Consider the following 20,994-nt stretch of genomic DNA (forward strand, 5'->3'; position numbering starts at 1 on the left):
AGTCATCTGTTAGAATGTACTATTGGTAGTGTTTTGGGGCTAAGTACTCTGATACTTTTTTAAAAAGGATATGCTGGGGTAACTAGAATTTAAAGGTTCCATTGTAAGTAGAGATCTCAAAAAATTAAACATAAAAATGTTCCAAAGTCTAAAGCAGTGGTTCTTGACTAGGCATGATTTGGCAATATCTGGAAATATGTTTGGTTGTCACAACTGGGGAGGTACTACTGGCCTCTACCGGGTAGGGGCCAGGGATACTGTGAAACATCCAGCACTGTGTAGGACAGCCCTCTCTGCAACAAAGAATTAGTTGGCCAAAAAAGTCATAGTCCCAAGGTTGAGAAACCCAGGCCTCAAGTAATTTAAGTGATTTAGTGTGATTTAATAAGCACTAATTTCTTTTCTGAAAGACATGATGACACATAGGTATATTTTCATAAACATGAAAAATGACATAGACTGAAGTTTATATACTTTACATGGAATTGTAACCTTATTATGTATTTTAACTATAAAAACGCCAATGGTAAATTTTTGTGAATGACATTGTGTTGACCATTCTTACATATGCAGTGATTTTTATCTGCCTGTGATTTTTACAGTGGAGACATTTCCTTCATTTTTTCAAGAAATATTTAATGAACATCTATTTTCTAGATATTCTATGTAAGGTGCTGGAATGAAAGTTCAAATAGCAGCTTTATTGGGGAAACAGGCATGTGAACAAAAATTAGAATCCATATGGCAAAAATTATTATAGAGGAATAAATAAGTCACAGAGTGGTAAGACAGAAGAGGGAGTGATAACTACTGTAGTCTTGAGGGCAGGGGGCTAGGGTAAGAGAAGAATATGAAAGATAGCTTCCCAGAAAAACAAATGCCTGATCTGAATATTTATATCAGAAGACAGGAGGGACTTATACGTATGTCATGGTAACTAAAGAATTTCTTGGGGCACACAACACTTGGGTGGTTCAGTTGATTAACCATACAACTCTTAATTTCAGCTAGGGTCGTGATCTCAGGGTCAGCGCCTGCTTAAGAGTCTCAATCGCCCTCTCCTTCTCCCCATCCTCTCTGCTTGCACTCTCTCTCTCTCTCAGAAAAAAACAAAAAACAAAAAACTATTTTATCAATAACAAGTTACCAATCATCTTTTTTTTTTTAAGATTTATTTATTTATTTATTTGAGAGAGAGAGGAGGGGCAGAGGGAAAGGGAGAGAGAGAATCTCAAGCAGACTTCCTACCGAGCATGGAGCCTGATACAGCTCTTGATCTCACAACCCTGAGATCATGATCTGAGCCAAAATCAAGAATCAGACATTTAACCGACTGAACCACCCAGGTGCCCCACTGATCATCTTAATGAAGCTTAGGCAAGGTAATGTAATAAGAAGGTTTGATTTTATAAAAAATATCATCAAACACAGTTGGAGGATGGTGAGGCAGAAGAGAGAGATACTAATTAGGACTCAGATTCAAGGTGATAAGAATCTGGAATAAGGCAGTCATCCTATGGGCTTGGAAGAAGGAGATGAATGAAGAGTTGTTAAGGAGAATCAGTAGAACCACAGTCAGAAGATACTTCTGAGCATGCTAATATAAGGAAATTGTCTCTAGTGCCAAAAAGTTGAGATTAGCCCATGCTGGGGGATGCTTTGAGAATAGGCCAAAACGAACATGTTAATATTTATAATATAAAGGTTGCCATCAATTTCATACATATAACACAATAAAAACAAATAATTTAAATTTTCTTAATTTTATCTTAAAAATTAAACGGACTACAGAATTCTTTAAAATACTGGTGTCAAACTTGAGGGTCCTATCCAATATGGTAAAGAGCTAGAAGTCATTACTACCGTCCTCAACAATAAAAAAGCTGAACAAACTGAAAAATCAACAACTCTTCTTGGATCCTTCAAAGAACTGTGGTAACAGGGCAGTCTGATGCCCCTAAAACTGGAGGGAAAGACAGGCAGATACAGAGAATTCCAGCTTACCAGGAGCAGAAGCCAGCAGCTGGAGTTAATTTGGGGAGAAATTCTTTAAGTTGTAATTAATGACTTGCTCCAGGGCTCAGGGCAGACCAGCTTGAAAGGGGGCCTTTCTTTGGTCGGGGAGGGGTGTCCACAGTCTTGGTTGGGTTTTACTTCCAGTAGCTCCACCAGGTTCTCACTATAAAGATCAGAGAAAAATCCCCTCCTGCCTCTGGTAGAGGGAGTGGTTAAGAAACATTTTGGAATATACCCAGAGTTCTCTTCCGAGGAATGCCTCCCCTCAAGGGAAACTATTTCACCAGAGCCTAATGAACTGGGGTTTTACTAAAGCCTAAATGACCTGGGGGAAGAGAAATACCCAACTTAGGTTCACCAGAAGACTGACCTATAACCATCAGAATGTAAAACACTTCCCCTCCTCCTACACTTTACCACATCAACAGGGTTCTGGTGTAATAACTGTGATTGCAGCTAAGAGAACTGCAAGCCTCAGACCCTATCAAGGAGACCCCAGGAAAACCCCAAACAACAGAGGAGACAAAAACAAGGACATACGGGAAATTTCAGCCTATAACACCACAGCCACAGCAAACAGTAAATACACCTAATGCCTAGCCAGATAAACACAAAACCTCACACTCAAGGCCCATATAACCTTAGTTCCTTTTATCATGTCTTGCTTTCTATAAAATATTACAAAGCATGCTAAAAGACAAGGAAAAAAAAAACAGTCTGAAAAGATAAAGCAAGCAGCCGAACCAGACTCATATGTCTGAGATTTTGGAATTATCAGACCAGAAATGTTAAAATGATTAATATCCTAAGAGATCTGGGAAAAAAGTGGATAATGTGTTAGATCAGATGGGTCATATAAGTATAGAAATGTAAGTTCTAAGACAAAATCTAAATGAAATACCAGAAACTGAAAAATTGTAATGGAAATGAAGAATGCTTTTGGTGGGCTTCCCAAAGGATTAGACACAACTACAGAAAGAGTAAGTGAGCCTGAAGAAAGGTGAATAGAAAATTCCAAAACTGAAATGCAGAAAGGAAAAAACCAAAACAGTGGAAAAGAACAGAAAATCCAAGAATTGTGGAACAGTTACAAAAGGTGCAAAAGGTGTATCATGGAAATACCAGAAAGACAGGAAATATCAGAAGGAAGATAAGTAATATTTGAAGTCATAATGATGAAGAATTTTCCAAAATTACGAAAGACACCAAACCACGGATCTAGGAAACTCAGAGAGCGTAAGCAGGATATGTATCAGAAAATCTACTATATTTGAACTATACAAAGTCACAAAGAAAATCTTGAAAGAAGCCAGGGGAATAAGATAAGCATTGTATTTGATTTCTCTTCTGAAAACATGTAAGCAAGAGAAGAGTGGTGTGAAACATATTAAGTGTTGAAAGAATAAAACCAGTAATCTCAAATTCTATATATGGTGAAATTATCCTTCAAAAGTTAAGGAGAAATAAATACTTTCTAAAACATACAGAAATTGAGGAATGTCTCCAGTAGACCTTCCTTAAAAGAAATGATGAAAGAAATTCTGAAGAGAAGGAAAATGATAGTAGGTCAGAAACTTGGATCTACATAAAGAAGGGAAGAGCATTAGAGAAGGAATAAATGAAGGGAAAATAATGTTTTATTCTTCTCATTTTTAATTGACCTAATAGCAAACCATTTAAAATAATAATAGCAAGAATGGATTCCATGGTTACAGCTCATGGACAAGGAAATTGACTGGTAGCAAGGTAATAAGGGACAGGAGGGAGGAAATGGACACGATCTGTCTTAAGACACCTGCACCACCCACAAAGTGGTACAGTAGTACTTGGAAGCAGTCTTTTATAAGTTGTAAATGTATGTTGCAAATTCTGGGGCAACTTTATTTAGAAAGAAGTATAATTGACATGCTAAGAGAGGAGAGAAATGGATTCTTATAAAATGTTCAATTAAAATCAAAGGAAAGCAAAAAAAAAGAGAGAGAGAGAGAAGAAAGGAAGAAAGGAAGGGAGGGAGGGAAGGAGGGAGGAAGCTAGGAAAGGAAAGGAAGAAACAATGATCAGGTGCAGAGCACAGAAAAGTAACATACGTCACAGCCCTCCCTGCCCCGGTGTGGACCGGAGTGGAAGCAGAGGAAACCCAAAGGGCTCTTAAGATTTCACAAGTGTCCAAACCACTGCTTTAGAAGAAAAACTCTCTCTGAAGTGTGTCTCCTGATCCTTTCCCCCTTTAAAATGTTTCTTGAATACTCTTTAGAGAATCAGGAATAGCAATTTCTACTTTGAAAATACTGTCTGGGGTTCTGAGAGAGCGGAAGTCCGTTGCTTCCAGTCCGGTAATGCAGGTCACAGTCTTTTAGAGCTTCTGCGTCCCAAGGCCTACAGCTGGTGAAGTTCATTGTCCCGCATCATTTCTGACACTTTGTCCTTTCTCTCTGGGAAAGAGGAAAAGAGGGTGTATATCTGGGCTCTCTCTGATTCATGTGTGACTCCAGTTAATAGGGGGGCTTTTGCCATTTCAAGCTCCTCTTTTTTACCCTCACATTCATTGCAAAGAGTGATCCGCAGAGCTCCTCTATCAGAATCCCCTAGGATGTCTGTTAAAGGAGGGAGACTCATGGGTTCTGCCCAAGACCTACTGAATCAGACTCTCGGAGGGAGAGCCCAGAAATCTGCCCTGTGGGCAAATGCCTCAGGTGACAGTTACACACACTAAAGTCTGCATTTAAGAACCACTGCTTTACTGTAAGGTTCCTTTGGAGCTGGGGAAAGGGAGGGGGCTTGAAGTCACTTCTCTTTAGGTACTGGGTGAATGTCCTCCTTGGAGTATTTGCCCCTAGCCCCCTGCTGATTATGTCTGCTAATGAAAGAGAGTAAATGCTCCAAGGATATTTACTGGAAGATTACCCAAGGAGCATAACATGGGACTTTCTTAAGTTCAGTGATTAGCAAACCATTTTGATTCTTCTAACCTAGATGGAAGTCATTTTATTCTAAATAAGTTTTTTAAAAATTTTATGGTCTCATATGTCATGTGTACAGAATAGCTATCATTTTAAAACTATGAGAGTACAACATGCCAAACTTTATTTAGATGGTAGGCTTGCTCTAAAGCAGGCCATCAAGAAATCACTTGAGCTTCCATATCAGTTAAATTTGGTTTAAGGGATTCCTGCAAGAGAAAAATAAATGGTTGAAAACATAAACAGCTATGGAAAATCTAACTTGAAAACAAACAAAAAAAAAAACTTGCAAAGAGTTGTAATAAGGATCCCCCCAAAAATGAACAGATAGGTCAGCAAACCCTCCAGGTTGAGACACACTGAAGATGGTCTAAGGGTTTGGGGAACTTGCAGAAGGGTGAAGTGGCTAGGATAAACTGAGAGAAAAAAGATGAACTAGCTAAGAGCATAAAGGCCTGCTCATCAAACCCTCCCAAGAACCAGAAAACCAAAATCCACAAAAAGTTAATCAGGAAGATAGAAGAAAAGAGAAACAGGACCTTTACTGGGTTCTTCAAATACTGGTTCCACCGGTCACACATGGGCTACACTATATTATTGTGTTACTTTGTAAAGGCACTGACGTCTTTCGATTAGCAGCCAGTCCCAACTGTAGGGTCCTATCAGTCTCTGCAGGAGAGAAGGACTGGGCTCGATTTCCAGTTCTTTGTTTTTTGTTTCTTCGTGTATTCCCAACTTGGGGAGATGGAGCTTGGAAGAACTCTGCTGGAAATAACCTGGGGAAACTGAGCTAGAGCCTCATCTTCTGTTGTTCTTTGTGGAAGAAAAGAACAGAGACGGAGTAAATAGAAGCAATAAATGGTCATGCCCCGAAGCTTTCCTTTTCAGGGGACTGGGCCACTTGGAAGGGACACAACGTGCTCACTCCTTCCCATCGGTTTGTTAGCAGGATGTGTGTGCACGTGTGTATGGTGCCTGCATGGTGTGTGCATGTGCATGAGCGTGCGTGTCAGAGGGACGTGTGTGGCACTGAACAACTTTCAGTGTGTGACTTACCTTGCATTTGGTAGCAGTAGGTTATACCCACAAGAGTACTGTCACTTTGAAAACGGGATGGAGGGTTAGGTTCTCAGCAAAGGAGAAAAAACAGAAAGGGAGACAGAACACACGCACACATGCATACACACACATGCACACACGCACACACACACACGCACGCACGCACACACACACATATACTGAAGTTCTCCTAAGCTGTGAGTCAGAGCAGTGGGGAGGGAGGCAGTCTTTATCCCTTCTTGCTGTCTCTGTGCTAATGGCCTCCTGGAAGGCTGGATTCTAAGGAAGAAAGAAAGAATGGCAGGTAGACTATTGCTGGAAACTCACTCTGGATGTTGTGGGAAGATACGGTCTTTTTCAAAGACAGAGCTGAAGCAGGAGTCTTAAAATTTGTGAAAGATGATGTGGCTGTCCAAAAATAAGAGAAAGAAGTAATCATCAGCAAAATCCTCTAGAACTAATCCATGGTAGAAGGTAACCAAACAACCCTGTAGGCAAAAAGCAAACATTACCTGTAAATAACTTTTTTTCCATCTCTTCTTGAATTTTAAGAAGAATCCTTTCCTGTTCTAAGGCTTCTATGTACTTGGAGTAGCACCAGGTTGGCTAGAAAGACAATTTTCAAGCTTAATTTTGGAAATGTTTGAACAAGGAAATAAACTGAAGGTAAAATGGTTTATATAAGCTTCATTTAAACCTTTTAATGAAGATAACTAAATTCAATAACAGATCATTGAATATAACTATTCAATGATGTGCCATGACTATATGTGTTACAACTATTTCTTAATGAATCAACGTTGCAAAAGCTTTATGGATTTCTTGACAGCTATGCAGGCACCTACATTTATATTTAATTTGATTGTGAACGTAGATGCCTTTTTTTAAAAAGATTTTATTTATTTATTTAACAGGCAGAGATCACAAGTAGGCAGAGAGGCAGGCAGAGAGAGGGGGGAAGCAGGCTCCCTTCCCAGCAGAGAATCTGATGCGGGGCTCAATTCCAGGACCCTGGGATTGTGACCTGAGCCGAAGGCAGAGGCTTAACCCACTGAGCTACCCAGGCACCCCTGTGAATTTAGATGCTTAAGCGAGGGTATTTTACATTTGGATTAATGGCAATTCTTAAATGTGCAAAATCTGTCTGAACAAATGTATATACAGAGCATTCACACTTGCAAAATGACAGTGTATTATTACTCTACCAATTGCTGGAATAATTCACATGGATTCCTTCAATAGCAACAACAATAGTAATTTACATTTATGGAATGCCTTTGGTTTCCAAAAGCTTTTAAGGTTTCTTTACAAAACTCTTAAGATATATGACAAGAGATCATCACCATCATCATCGTCATTCCCTTCTCTCTCCCCTTTCTCCTTTTAACAGATAAAGAAACAGGCTTAAAGCAAATTCTGTGATTTTTTTTTTCAGGCTTCCAGGTAATACAGACTTGTAAATGACAGTGAAAATTAGAAGCCTGTTATCACAAATTCCACATTTCCCCCTTTATTTTTACATGGTGTTTCTGAGATTTAAGGCTACCCATTTGCTAACGAGTGTTCTTCCAAATGGCATTATTACATACCACACACTTTTAGATGTTACCTTTTTCAAAATATGGTATTACAAAATTGGACATCTCCTTTCTTCTCAATAAAAAAAAAAAGTTTTATAGTCTATCGGTTATCTTAGCTGAGTGGCTGAATTTATTTGACATTCCTAAATGCCAAACTGTTTCTTGGGCTAGTGTTATCCTAAGACACAAATACTTTTGACAAAAAACATTAAAAAATAGACATGAATTAAATTTATGAAATGTCATAAAAGTGATATTAATGTACAAGTTATAAATGTAAATATAAACATAAAACTTGAACATATTGTTGATGGTCATTTACTGGCCAATTTTATGACCACTTCAAAGAATTAAAAAATTGACATTAAGGTATGCCTGGGTGGCTCAATGGGTTAAGCTGCTGCCTTCAGCTCAGGTCATGATCCCAGGGTCCTGGGATTGAGTCCCACATCTGGCTCCCAGCTCCACGGGGAGTCTGCTTCTCCTTCTGACCTTCCCCCTCTCATGCTCTCTCTCAAATAAATAAAATCTTAAAAAAAAATTTGACATTAAGCCTTTGATGTTTTTCTTTCTTTTTTTAAACCCAAGAATATATCAACCAAATGTATTCTACCTTGTTCTCTATCTGCCTAATTTTTTCCCTTTTCCAATAAGAGTCATTTCAACTTCTGCCTCTTAAATCTTCTTCGTATGTATCAGAAAGTATTTTCATTGATTATATTGTCCAAGATGAGCTGAAATTTTAATGTTCTCTGAGAGCTCATGGAAAATCCCTTCCAACCTCTCCTAATATAAGTTTACCTTCATTTTCTTTTTTTTTTTATTATGTTCAGTGAGCCAGTGTATATTTGCAAACAAGCACACCTCTACTATAGCAGAATAACTGAGTGACTGCATTCTACTATCCAATGCTTAAAAGAAGAAGTGGTATCTGGAGACACCGTGACTGCTTACCTGTCGACCATATGCTTGTAGGCCGAAAACTGGGTCAGTGGCTAGAGTAACTGTTTTGATAGCAGATGCTGAAGAACTTGCATATTGTCTGAGTCCATCCTGTAATTATATTAAATGAAGTTATTCCAAAAAGGATTAACACGATATTAGTGTAAACTTAAAGTAAAGGAGTCATAACATCAGATGAAAAAATATTCTGTGGTGAGTACCATACCTGTGGTTTCATCAAGTCAATATTAATTACTACTATAACATAATTCATGAACTCTTTAATTTTCTTTCATACTAACATAAAATATTTTGAAATAAATAATAAATTATGAAGAACATAAAAATCACTCCCAAAATCTGGCATCTAAGAAAAACCCTTGTGAACATTTTCATAAACATACATCCAAACTTCTCATCAGGGAAAGATATAATTTATAATTTTAATATTTATTTCTCATTATCTAAATTTCATGGAAATGGGATCACGCTATATGTCCTCTCCTGAAATATCCTTTTCACGTTAAGTGTTGTGAAAATGCTTCTACGTTAATAAATATAGAATAAATATAAAGGGGAGGGTCTTTGTATCAATCACCAGTATCCCTACCATATAACATATTGTATATACCCGAATATTTGGATGATGAAATGAATACATCATCGTTTCCACTGATGAACTGTCCTATGCACTCAAATCCTGAATGATAAAAAAAAAAAACTATATCATCACATTAACAGGTGAACAGTAATCTAGTGAAAGTATGTACCATAGATAATTCAATCAATGCCTGCTATTAGAAACTTAAGTCATTAAAACCTTTTTATTATTATAAGTGATGCTGTGTACATATTTCAGTTGCTGACAGTGCTGTCCAAGAAATTCAGTCATGAATCAGAGGAAAACCATAAAACAAACTAAATATTCCTATAAAAAATATTTGCATATATGAAATAATACCCCATACCATAAATGCAGAAACTCAGTCCCAAAGTAGACCAAAAATATAAAAAGGAAATATAAAATGACAGTTCACTGAACTTAAAAGAAGACAAAAGAAAAAGATAAAAGTCTCTCAAAAGTGAAGCTACAAGGTACTCAAGGGAGAAGAAATTTGATTGGATAGGGGATTTAAACACATATTTATGTACATTCTATTTCTGATCCATGTAAATGTATATAAATGATATATAATATGTATATAAATCATACATATGGATCAAAAGATTTATATATACATATACATGCACACACATATACAATATGTATATAAATCCCCCCAAAACTTAGCAAAAACATAAACCTATAGACTCAAGAACCGATCAATCCTTAACACAAATCCAAAGAAATCCACACAAGACATATCATAATCAAATTCTGAAAACTAAAGACAAAGAAAAAATCTTGAAAGTGGTATGTGAGAAACAATACCTTATCTATAGGGAAAAGGAAGAATAAAATAACAGATCTTGGAGCATCAAGAGGGAAGAAAAATTGAAAGAACAAAATTATGGGTTAATAGAATAGACTTTTCTTCTCTCTTTGAGTTTCCTCATTTATGTTTGAGGGTTGAGGCAAAAATTATAAAATGTCAGAGTTTTCATTTTGTTTTATTCTTATGATGGCTTTATATAGATATCACCTGTCATTTTGAAATGACTTATATTTTCCTCAACCACCAGTAATAGTGATGTGGTTTGAAGTGGTTCTCAGTATAGGTTGAGGAAATATTTAAAATAAGTATAAACAGGTGAGGGAAAAAGACTTAAAGGGGGAGAGTAATTCCTAGACTCTAACTGGTAAAATGTCAACACTAATATACTGGGAAAAATCACATATCTATAATGTAATATCTAAAACAACCACTAAAACATCTAAACAAAGATACACCCAAATAAAATTCTAAGAAATAGACAAGTAATCCATAGGAATGCAGACAAAGAAAACAGAATAAAATGAAAAACAGAAGGAACAATCAAAACAAGAAATAAAATGGAATACTTAATTAACATATAAAAAACTACACTAAAGATAAAGAGACTAAATACACCAATTAAATGACAGAAGATTAGCAGAATAGAGTTTTTACAAAACCACCATGACCCAACTCTATCCTGTATATTTGAATAGAAAAAGATACACCATACAAATATCAAAACAGAGCAAGCTGCTTCTGCAGCTTTGGAGGAGTTTGGCAGTTTTTTGAGAACCTCTATAGTTCTCTATATTGTTTATGAAACTGTATACATACATGTATAAAACACTATCTTTAAAAAGATCTGGAAGAATATAGCCCAAGCTTAGTGGTTGTTCTTGGGAATAGGGAGGGTAATAGAATTCAGAACTGGGATTAAGAGAATTTGCTCTTTCTGTAGGATTTACTCTTTCTGAAATATTTTAGGGAGGAAAAAAAAAATGAGGCAAAATGTAAGCAGTGTTTATTTTGACCTGTGTATATATGAGCATTATTATATTACTTCTGCATCCTTCAATAACTTTTAAATTTCTTTTAAAAAATAGAATAAGCATAAGCTTATAAATAAATAAAACGCATTAGTTGGGAGCCTTTACCCTTTTTCAATTCAAAGAAAATTGATAAATATAAGGATATACAGATGAATGGATGAATAAATGGACAGACTAACAGACAAATAGGAAGGTTGGGCAATTTATAATTCATATTTATAAATTTCACAGTGAGTGTATCATACTATAATTTTAATACTGAAATGCTTTACCATGAGTTCATGACATCTTTTCATTCATTCATTTTTTTTATTCCTGATTTACTCAGTAAACAGTGATTAACAACTGAACATGTGCTGGACACTGGTCTATGTGCTATGATCACAGATGCACAAGACAGATACTATCTTTGGGAATCAGTCCTGTGAGGATGACAGATGAAAATACTTGTTCGTTCATGAGGCTATATAAAGCATTCTCCAAGAGAGTTAGGAATGCTACTACATGTATGTGAGCTGCTTGTGTTGCCTATCGGGGTCAATGAAGCTTCCACAGGGAAGAGGTGATATTTGAGATGAATTTTGAAAATTTCACAACAAAGGCTGAAACCTTTATAAAGGATTAAAGCCACTAAAATCTGTATTCTATAATGTCTCTGCATTTTTCCCATCACCCAAATTCTTCTATAAATTCACACACATCACATACCTTTTAAAAGTATGATTCAAACCATAGAAAAAAGTAACTAAAAAATAAAAGTATGGTTCAACTCAAAATGAGTCTTGTCTTACCTTTGCAAATTTTTCATCTTCTATGACTGCCAATTTTTTTTTCTGCTTATTATATTCTTGTCTCCTCTCTAAAACACTCATAATTTTTTCATCAGTTAAGTTCTTCCTAAACTCACAAAACTGAGGCCAAAATTTAAATAGAACCCCAAAAATTGTCATCTGTATAAAAAACAATGTCTCAGGTTACAATTTCATACAAATGTACTGATTTAAACTCTAATTCACCATAATAATGAATTAACTATTCTATCTTTAATATACAGCATGTTTCCTCCAACTTATTGTCTCCAGACATCTTGGTATAGTTTAGCTCAGCACATGCTTATGATCAATGTTTTTTACTACCAATGAGAAGTCTTAAAAAAAAAAAACACTTAAAAGTTACTTTATTCTTTATGTTTCCCTAACCAATTGATTGTATTAATAAAGAATCCATTAGGTCTTTTCAAATAAGAAATTTATGTCTTCTTTTAAAACATACACTAGTTGATCTGCCACACACTCTGCTGTTTTATGCAAGTATTCCAAATATTCGGTCCATCAAGAGGAACTCGTCTCTGCCCGCCCCCCCCCTTTCTTTCTTTTAGAGAAAGGAAATACCTCTGGAAAAGCTCTTAAACAAAGCTGCAGATCTAAGAATAAATCTTGAGTAACTTTTAAATGATATAATCTCTTTTATGTGAGAGCAAGAAAAGTAACATTTAAAAAGCAGGGTGGTATCCTGGACAAATGCTTTCTACGAGCACATTCTACATTAAGTGATTAATTGTGATATTTATAGAGATAAGAATTGTTGCTCAAATTCCCATGCCAAGTATTTCCATTAGTTCCAGAGGCATACATTACTTCCAAGAAGGTAGGACTTGCCACATCAGATCAAGCCCAACATCTTGTTGCAGGGAATGACCTTTACCTAATGCCCCGGAGAAAAATGAACCATCCCATTAGGCTCCAAGCCAACTGTTCAGGGGAAAGGAGGAATTTTTAAAAAAGCAAGCACTGCAGTGATCAAGAGTCCTCAACTGGTTGGTATATTTCATTATTCCTTTTTTCTGTACACGGATATTATCAGTAATTCTAAAATTATTTACTCCTTTTAAAATACAGTTTATATACAACTAATGAATCCTTGTGCCCTACACCAAAAACTAATGATGTAGCCAATTATATGTTGGCTAACTGAATTTAAATTAAGGGGGAAAAAAAAGACAGTTTTATCATTGAATTCTGTAGTCTCTTGGTATTTTGTATACAAAAGCTAAAGATCCTTTATTTGATGAAATATAGGCCTTTTTAAAAATTTCATTTACATTTACCTGCCATGCCTTTATTTAAGTAAGTCCCTGCTCCAATGTCAAGGGATTATGGTGGTTTTTATGCAAACTTCTTAAACTTAAATACTCTCCCTCTTCTTCCTCTATTTACCAACTATTGACCCTAAATCTCAGTTATCTCTCCAAAACCTGAGTCATTCCTAGCTCTCAAATACATTGACTTCAATCTAGAAAGTCTTCCAGTAGAAGTCATCCAAGTAGAACACAATTTTTCAATAGGAGACATAAAACTGCTCTATTCCTAAAAGGTGCAATTACAATTTTAGGTTAATAACATATGTGCTAGTCATGAAAATTACCCCGTGCCTCCAGAACCTTAAAAGAAATCAAACTGTATGTAACAAAAGGTTTTAATAATTTTAGAACTACTTTGCTCACTGGCAGGTGATGGGCAATGGCTTTAGTATGAATAAAAAGGGCCAGTGAAAATTTGGCTGGATGAAGAAAACTTTAAAAGTTTTGCACCCAGTTATTAGGGGTGCAGGTGGGGGACAGGCAGAGGCTAAGCTGATAACAATACCGGAACAGGCAACAGGTTTTTAAATCTACTATGCAGCCCTTTCACTCAAGTTTGCTCTCATTTCCAATTTGATCTTACTCCTCTCTGTCACAAATGATCACTTCTCATGTTCAGTCATCTATGTGTTCAAAAATGCCTATTCTGTGCCAGGATTTGGGCCACAAGGGTAAATAAGAAACATTCCCTACCTCAAACACCTGACAATCTAGTGGGAAAGTCAGCAGGAAAATAGGCATTTTCAGTTTTGTGTGATAAACAGAGACATACACAGGATCTTACAGAAGCACAGGGGAGAGGTGATAATGCAAAAAACTCAGGAGGGAAGAGAGTGAGTCTTGTCTGTGGAACTATAGATATGTCAGGAAGACTGGGGGTTGGGTAGTAGGTAGTGGTAGGAGATATGCCTAGAGAGATAGATGAAGATGGTCTTCATGCTGAGGACAGTAGGAAGTAACTGAAATAGAAAGCAGAGAAGCGACATGATCAGATAGACATTTTGAGAAAGGTCGCTCTGTCTGCAGTGAGTTAAATGATTTTGAGAGAGCCCAGAGGCACGTTTGGCAGTTAATGTGAAGTATTGCAGATGTGAGCGGAGGTAAATGGCATGGAGTCAGAAAAAAGTAGATAGGATGAAAGATAACAAAGAGACCAATGGATAAATTTTAGGGACTGCAGATATGGGGGTAAAGGAATAAAGGAGAAGGAAGACATAAAGATGGCAATCAGATCTTTGGCTTGCACACCTGGGTAGAAGGTGATGCTATTCTCTGAGCTTCCTTAGGAAATGCAGGAGGAATCATCAGTTTGGTGGGGTGAAGACTACAAAGATTCTCTTATTTTCTGATGCTCCAAAGACTCCAAAGACATGTCCAGGACTCCATTTTAGGAAATCAAGCAGAAGGCATAGACTAGAGGACTCCAGTAGAATTTACTGGCTTCAATCCCTGGTATGGCGGAACCAACCAATATAAGCAGCTCCAGACATGCACTTGGAGACTCAAGGTCTTTGAGCTACATGGGCAAGCCCTGGTCTGGTTATCCAGTGACCTATGCTAGGCTAAGTGACCACTAAGCTCTTTTCACTAACAGATACTCTAATTCTGGCACCATGTTTTCTCTATTTCTCTCCAGCACATCCTCAAGGGATCCTCTATATTTTTACTTATTTTAATGTAAAATTTGGATTGGGAGTCCATTTTCAGTTTCTTAGAGGACTTAGAACACAGCTGGTTCACAAATGAATGTTAAGGAATAAGGGCCTTTTTTCCATGCTCAAGGGCAATCATATCCTAAATCTCTGTTTCATATCACTTAAATCATGACATGGCCTTCCCTATTACCTCTATTATAATTTATTTTTCTTAATCATTTTTCAGGAACAACATCACTAAAAGGCTTTTTAAAAATGCAAATAAATTATGTTCACTGTTTTCTATTATTTATCTTAAAAAGAAGTAACTTGAGCAGGTTAACAGGCATGGTTTTCCTTTCATGAGCGTGTGTACTTTATGCTGGTCGGGTACTTACATCTCCTCTCACTTACTTTATGAGCTATGTGAATATTCCAATCTTTAAAAATACACAAATCTTGGGACACACATATTTTACCACATATTTGTGGTAGCAGATTTTTCTAAAGGAAATAAGGATGGTGGGAAACGAAGGAGGAATTGGCTGGAGTTCCAGAAGTTAGAAACAAAAACGATAATCATGGAGAGTCAAGGATAGTATTTAAATAATTGTATTTGCCATATAGTCTCAACAAAATAATAAGTTACTAGTTTCTTATGATCTGGGGAGTATGCAAAAGTTTTTAAAGATTTTTCTATCTGTTTTAGGGGGTGGGCAGACAGAGAGTGTGAATCTCAAGCAGACTTCTTGCTGAGCACAGAAGCTGAAATGGACTCGACACAGGGCTCAACCTCAGGATCCTGAGATCATAACCTGAGCCAAAATGCAGAGCCTGACACTTAGCCACCCAGGCACCCCCGAAAATTTTTTAATTAAATAGAATAAACCCCAGTATTAGGAAGGTTGGAACCTTGTCAAATATGAATAATGCAAAAGCCTTAAAAGGATATCTAGATTGTTCATCTATTTTAAAATAAGCTTAGCTGCTTATATATATATATAAAATAAAATAAAATACCCTTAGCTGCATACCCTCATCTCTTACCTGTGCCTCTCTAAACACATATGGTCCTAACTCCTTCCTGTGTTCAATAATCTTCTGGGCTTGCTCTACTGGAATGTCAATTTGTAAAGCTGGTGGAATACTAGAATTAATAAAGCAGTGGATAATAGTCATGATCTTCTTATGAATGATGGACTCATCACAATGCGAATGGCACAAGTCCTGAGTAAGGAGATAAGATAGAACAATATATCATTAATGCATTCCTAGAATACTTTATAGAATTGTGCCAACATATCTTTTAGTAATATATACTGCTTAGCTGCAGGTCAAGAGGGCACTAGAACATGTGAAGGCTATCTTAAAAAAAAAAAAAAAACCAAACACCATATCTTTTATTTCTCTTGGGTTTGAGGAACCTAACCCTTTGGTGCATATACCCTATATAAACATGTTTCACTTGATCTGGAGTGCTTCTACGGTCAGGAGAAGGAACAGCTTCAATGTCTATTTTCACTCATTGAATGAATTTATATGGAATGCCTGCTGTCTACCAGTTAAGCCCCATGACAGAACCTGCCCTTTAAAGGCTCAATCTTCCTGGAGGAGAAGCAAGAGAACACATTATTTCAATCTGAGCTAGCTAGGAAGTGCTAGAGTAGAGGCCTACATAGGGTCCTAGGCAAGCGCTGAAAAGAGGCACCTAGCTCAACAGACGGGCTGGATGCAAAAGCTTTTCCAACCAGAACTGCTTCTACTCCAAGGTGACAGGCACAAAAAGGCAACAAAACCAGGATGCTGGCCATGACAGGTATGTCATTATGTATCTCTTAGTATTTGCACGCTTATAGTTAACCCATTAAATTATCCTCCTTAAAACTAGTGATCATACTTTAAAAAAGAGCCACTTTTATGTCACAGTTGTGGGGCTATCATTTTTTAAAATAAAGAGGTAGCTTAGTTTGAATTATGCCATTGCTCTGTCAAAGACATTGTTCTCTAAATTGCTAGGAAGCAAACACATTTGGAACTTGTCATTCCAGGCTGGAAATGAGCTAACACTTATTAATTACTCACTGTGTGATGGGTATTGTTATAGTTATCTTATGACAATACAAAAGAAAGAAAAATTGAGTGCTGGCCATACAAAATCTTGCAAATAATTTGGAATAAGTTATATATATGAAACAAGCTTGATACAAATGTTACATTAAGACAAAAGTTAGCCTTTTTTACTCAATTTAGCATACCCTCAGAAAATGCCTATTTATATCACATATGTTTCATATGTTACCAAGAGTGTATTGTTTTCCATTACTCATAAGATATCATATATAATTGTTTGGTGAGCCTGATTTATAATTATGGAATATGTCTTGTGAAATAAAAACAAATTTTTGGAGGGATAAAAATCAGAATTGAACTTTTTTTTTCTAATTGTTCTGCCCTACTATCTCATCAGCCTAGTGAACCTTTTACCTATCATTAAGGTCTCAGTTTAAACAATTTAAACAGGTTAATCAAACACTGTTCTGAATTGTGAAAATTTGGGAAGAATCTAGATCTCAATTTCTTGGCATATTACCATAATCACAGCTGGGGGGGGAGGGTGGAACATAACTTAGTGTTTAAGGGCATGAGCTTTAGCAACCGAATGCCTTGGTTCAAATTCCAGCTTACCACTTCATTAACTACATGATGTTAGAAGTTTCTTAACCCTTCCATGCCTTAGCATCTTGATCTGTAAAATGGCAAGAATAACAACTTTGACCTAATAGTATTCTTCTGAAGAATAAATTCGGTTACATGAAAAGAATTAAAACAATATCTGGCAGATAGTAAACATTTAATAAGAGTAAGCCATATCAAAGTGAGCTCAGTAAGATTTCACCATACCAGGTAAAATGCTTTCTACCTAGCAAACTCTCTCAAGACCCAATTCAAATGTTATCCCTGCCGAGAATTCCCTGACCTACAACCCTCTCTGTATTATTCCCACCTCGGTGCCAAAACTGTATCTAGTTAGAACATGGATCATAATCAATATTATGTCATGATATTTGTTTTCATGGGTGTCTCCCTCCTTGAGGGAGGGCAAGGTGCTGCATTCACATTTTTATTCATACGATCTAGCCTAATAGCTGGCACAAAAGTTACTTAATAAATGCTAGTTGAATGAGCAAATTCCCTCCTATAGCAAGATTTTGACTAGTTACCTAGAATTATATGTCCTCCATTCTATACCACAGAGAAGATTTTTAAATAAAGACCAAGGGCAGCCTTGAAGGAGAAACAGTTGCACAACTAAGGATTGACTTTGAATGAATGGGTGGTTCTTTTTTTTTTACTTTATTTACTTATTTATTTATTTAATTTTATTTTTTCAGTGTTCCAAGATTCACTATTTATGCACCACACCCAGTGCTCCATGCAATATGTGCCCTCCTTAATACCCACCACCAGGCTCACCCAACCCCCCACTTCCCTCCCCTCTAAAACCATCAGTTTGTTTCTCAGAATGGGTGTTTTTAAATATCTTTCGTGCAAGGATTATTGCATTACATGAGTAAGTTGGGCTTACTCATATTCATAGCAGCTTAAAAATAATTCTGCCCATTCATATTACTACCTATTCTGAAAAACAGACTCTACCTCCTTCTTAATTCTCAAAAAAATTTTTAATATTGCTTACCTGTGACAGATTTTGAAAAATTTTATCGCAAAACATTTTTTTTTCTGAGAAAATTTCTAAGGTGAGAATACTACAAAAATTGCTCATAACAGAAAAAAATAAAAAATAGTTTCATGGTAAGTTGGAGAGAGTTTGAAAATAGATTTTATCAAGCAATTAGTAACTATATAGAATAAAAATGCCGCAGAATATTAGTATTGCATAATTTATACTTAGAGTATAGACAAATTGAAAGTATTATCATCTTAACTTCCGGTTTTATTTTTATTCTGTACCTTTATAATGGGATAAATAGGCTGCTCATCCAGAAATGAATCTGCTCCCTGTGGGAGCATGAAGCAGAGTCTGGATGCCTACTCTTAGGTATTTCTAGATAACATTCCCATATTCAAGTCTAGATTATAATATCTAGAAAGTTCTTTCCTTTCTTCAATGCAAAGATGCAATATGGTTTCAATAAACACTTAAACTTAAACCTAAAAATAAACTACCTTTGCACCTAAACTTGTTCTTTCAATTAATTGTTTTGTTAAAAATTTGACCATTCTTCCTAATACAAAAGCTTTTCTCATCTCTGTTGGTTTATTTATCTATAATTGTCTATCTTTGATTACCATTGCTGACAATATAGTTGGGAGGAATTCCGGTAAAGAGATCTTGGTTAAAGTACGAATATGTATGGTCCATTTATAGAGGAGTGATAGGCAAAAAATATAGTTAAAATTCTTTTCAGGAAGGTTCTCATTAAATCATAATATATGTGAATATGTAATATATGTGACTATGTTGAAAAATCTAATTCTATCATTTCAGGGCTCACTCTTACTTTTCACTGTATAATAAGAAATGTGCCTAACATAGAACAATAAACACCTTAATATTTATATATTGGTCTGAAGATGAAACAATTGGGATATCTCATAAAAATCTTGTCTATGGAGTCACAGGTAAGAATCTGATGTGTTAAGACATTTCCTCCACACACACACACACAAAAAGGTGGTTTTCTCAAGTTTCTAATATGATACCTTATATTTTTGTACTTCTTGCCAAAAGAGTACATCATTTTCCAATAAATCTCCTTTTAGTGCCACAAACCGTTGAAACTGTCTTGCAGTAATTGGATTCAATAATGCTTTACGAAAAGCAATGATTTCACAAGATGAAGATATCCACTTACTCTCCACAGGCTGTCCAAAGTAGATAATACAGATAATTAGCTGTATTCTAAAAAGTAATAATTAGGTCATTTATTAGGTTAAAAATTACCAACTTTAACTTCCTTTATTTTGGGCTGTTGGAATTTATGGCATGGATACAACAGAATTTGGCAACTTCTACCTCTCTGTTCTTTTCTCTTTTGTCTCCTTCATATTTTTATGGCATCATTTTTTTTCATTTGTGAATATTTTTATTGAGGTGTAATTGACATGTAACATTATATTAGTCTCAGCTATACAACATAATGATTCAATATTTATATATGCTGCCAAATGTTTACCACAATAAGTAGTTACTATCAGTCTTCATACAATGATACAGAACATTTCTGTTTATGAATATAGCATTTAAGATTTACCTTTAGTAACTCTCAAATATGCAATGAAATACAATGTTATTGACGCTAGTCACCATCCTATAAAATTATATCCCCAAGACCTACTTATTTCATAACTAGAACTGAAACCTCTTGACTCCTTGTTCTCCTCTGGGAACCACCCTTCTGGTTCTCTGTATGCATGAGTTTTATTTGATCTTGTTCAATTTTTAAAGAGGTAGAGAGAAAAAGAAATGATTGGATGATTCAGAACATATAACCACATTGTTTAAGAATGTTAAGAATCATTACAGTTTGGGACTATGGTGAAAAACTACATTTTAATGCATTGTGTGAATTCTGTACCTAAACAGAAAAATGCAGCCATAATTTTATGATTACATATTGTTACATTATTATTATGTATTTTAAAACTACATATTATTATACATGTATCATATTATATATTAAATATAACTCACTTGCCTTTTTTTTTTTTAAGATTTTATTTATTTATTTGACAGAGAACACAAGTAGGCAGAGAGAGAGAGAGAGAGAAGCAGGCTCTGCACTGAGCAGAGAGCCCAATGCGGGGCTCGATCCCGGGACCCCGGGATCATGACCTGGGCTGAAGGCAGAGGCTTTAACCCGCTGAGCCACCCAGGCACCCCACTCACTTGCCTTTTAAAAAATAAGACCACTAGAACATTTAAGATATTTTTTCTAAATTTTACAAAAAAGAATTACCAATTAATCCTGTTAATTTAAACAGAAAATTTGCTGTGGAGCTTCTAACTAGAAAACAAATCATATTTTTAGGTGAGACATCTTCATATTATTTTAATAAAAACTGTTATTAATACTTGATAACAAGAAGAAAAATCATTACTACATTATTTTTAGTAAGAAGCTTCTTCTGACTGAGGATTTACTTTACATAACAAAAAAGCCAGATGGACCTA

The 20,994-nt window shown here is 35.8% G+C and overlaps 1 protein-coding gene across 7 annotated transcripts in view; it reads right to left on the reverse strand.

The window, feature by feature from the left end:
* Positions 1-1,239: 1,239 nt before the first annotated feature.
* RGS22 (regulator of G protein signaling 22) overlaps positions 1,240-20,994 on the reverse strand; it is a 126,328-nt gene continuing 106,573 nt past the window's right edge. For 2 of the 7 annotated variants that reach the window (XR_006606127.1, XR_001182211.2), the window contains 8 exons: positions 19,524-19,685; positions 15,846-16,025; positions 11,816-11,974; positions 8,570-8,668; positions 6,548-6,641; positions 6,363-6,443; positions 5,516-5,645; positions 4,463-5,185 (listed from right to left, as the gene is read on the reverse strand). Coding sequence is in view for 4 of the 7 variants with exons in the window: in XM_045077985.1 (XP_044933920.1) it covers positions 5,566-5,645; positions 6,363-6,443; positions 6,548-6,641; positions 8,570-8,668; positions 11,816-11,974; positions 15,846-16,025; positions 19,524-19,685 (855 nt within the window). In the remaining 3 variants the exon portion in view is untranslated. The other 5 variants (XR_006606128.1, XM_045077986.1, XM_045077988.1 and 2 more) reach the window with 5 other exon arrangements.

This window comes from Mustela putorius, unplaced genomic scaffold (genome assembly GCF_011764305.1).
Source record: "Mustela putorius furo isolate JIRA1106 unplaced genomic scaffold, ASM1176430v1.1 tig00000228_pilon_pilon_pilon, whole genome shotgun sequence".
Taxonomy (NCBI): Eukaryota; Metazoa; Chordata; class Mammalia; order Carnivora; family Mustelidae; genus Mustela; species Mustela putorius.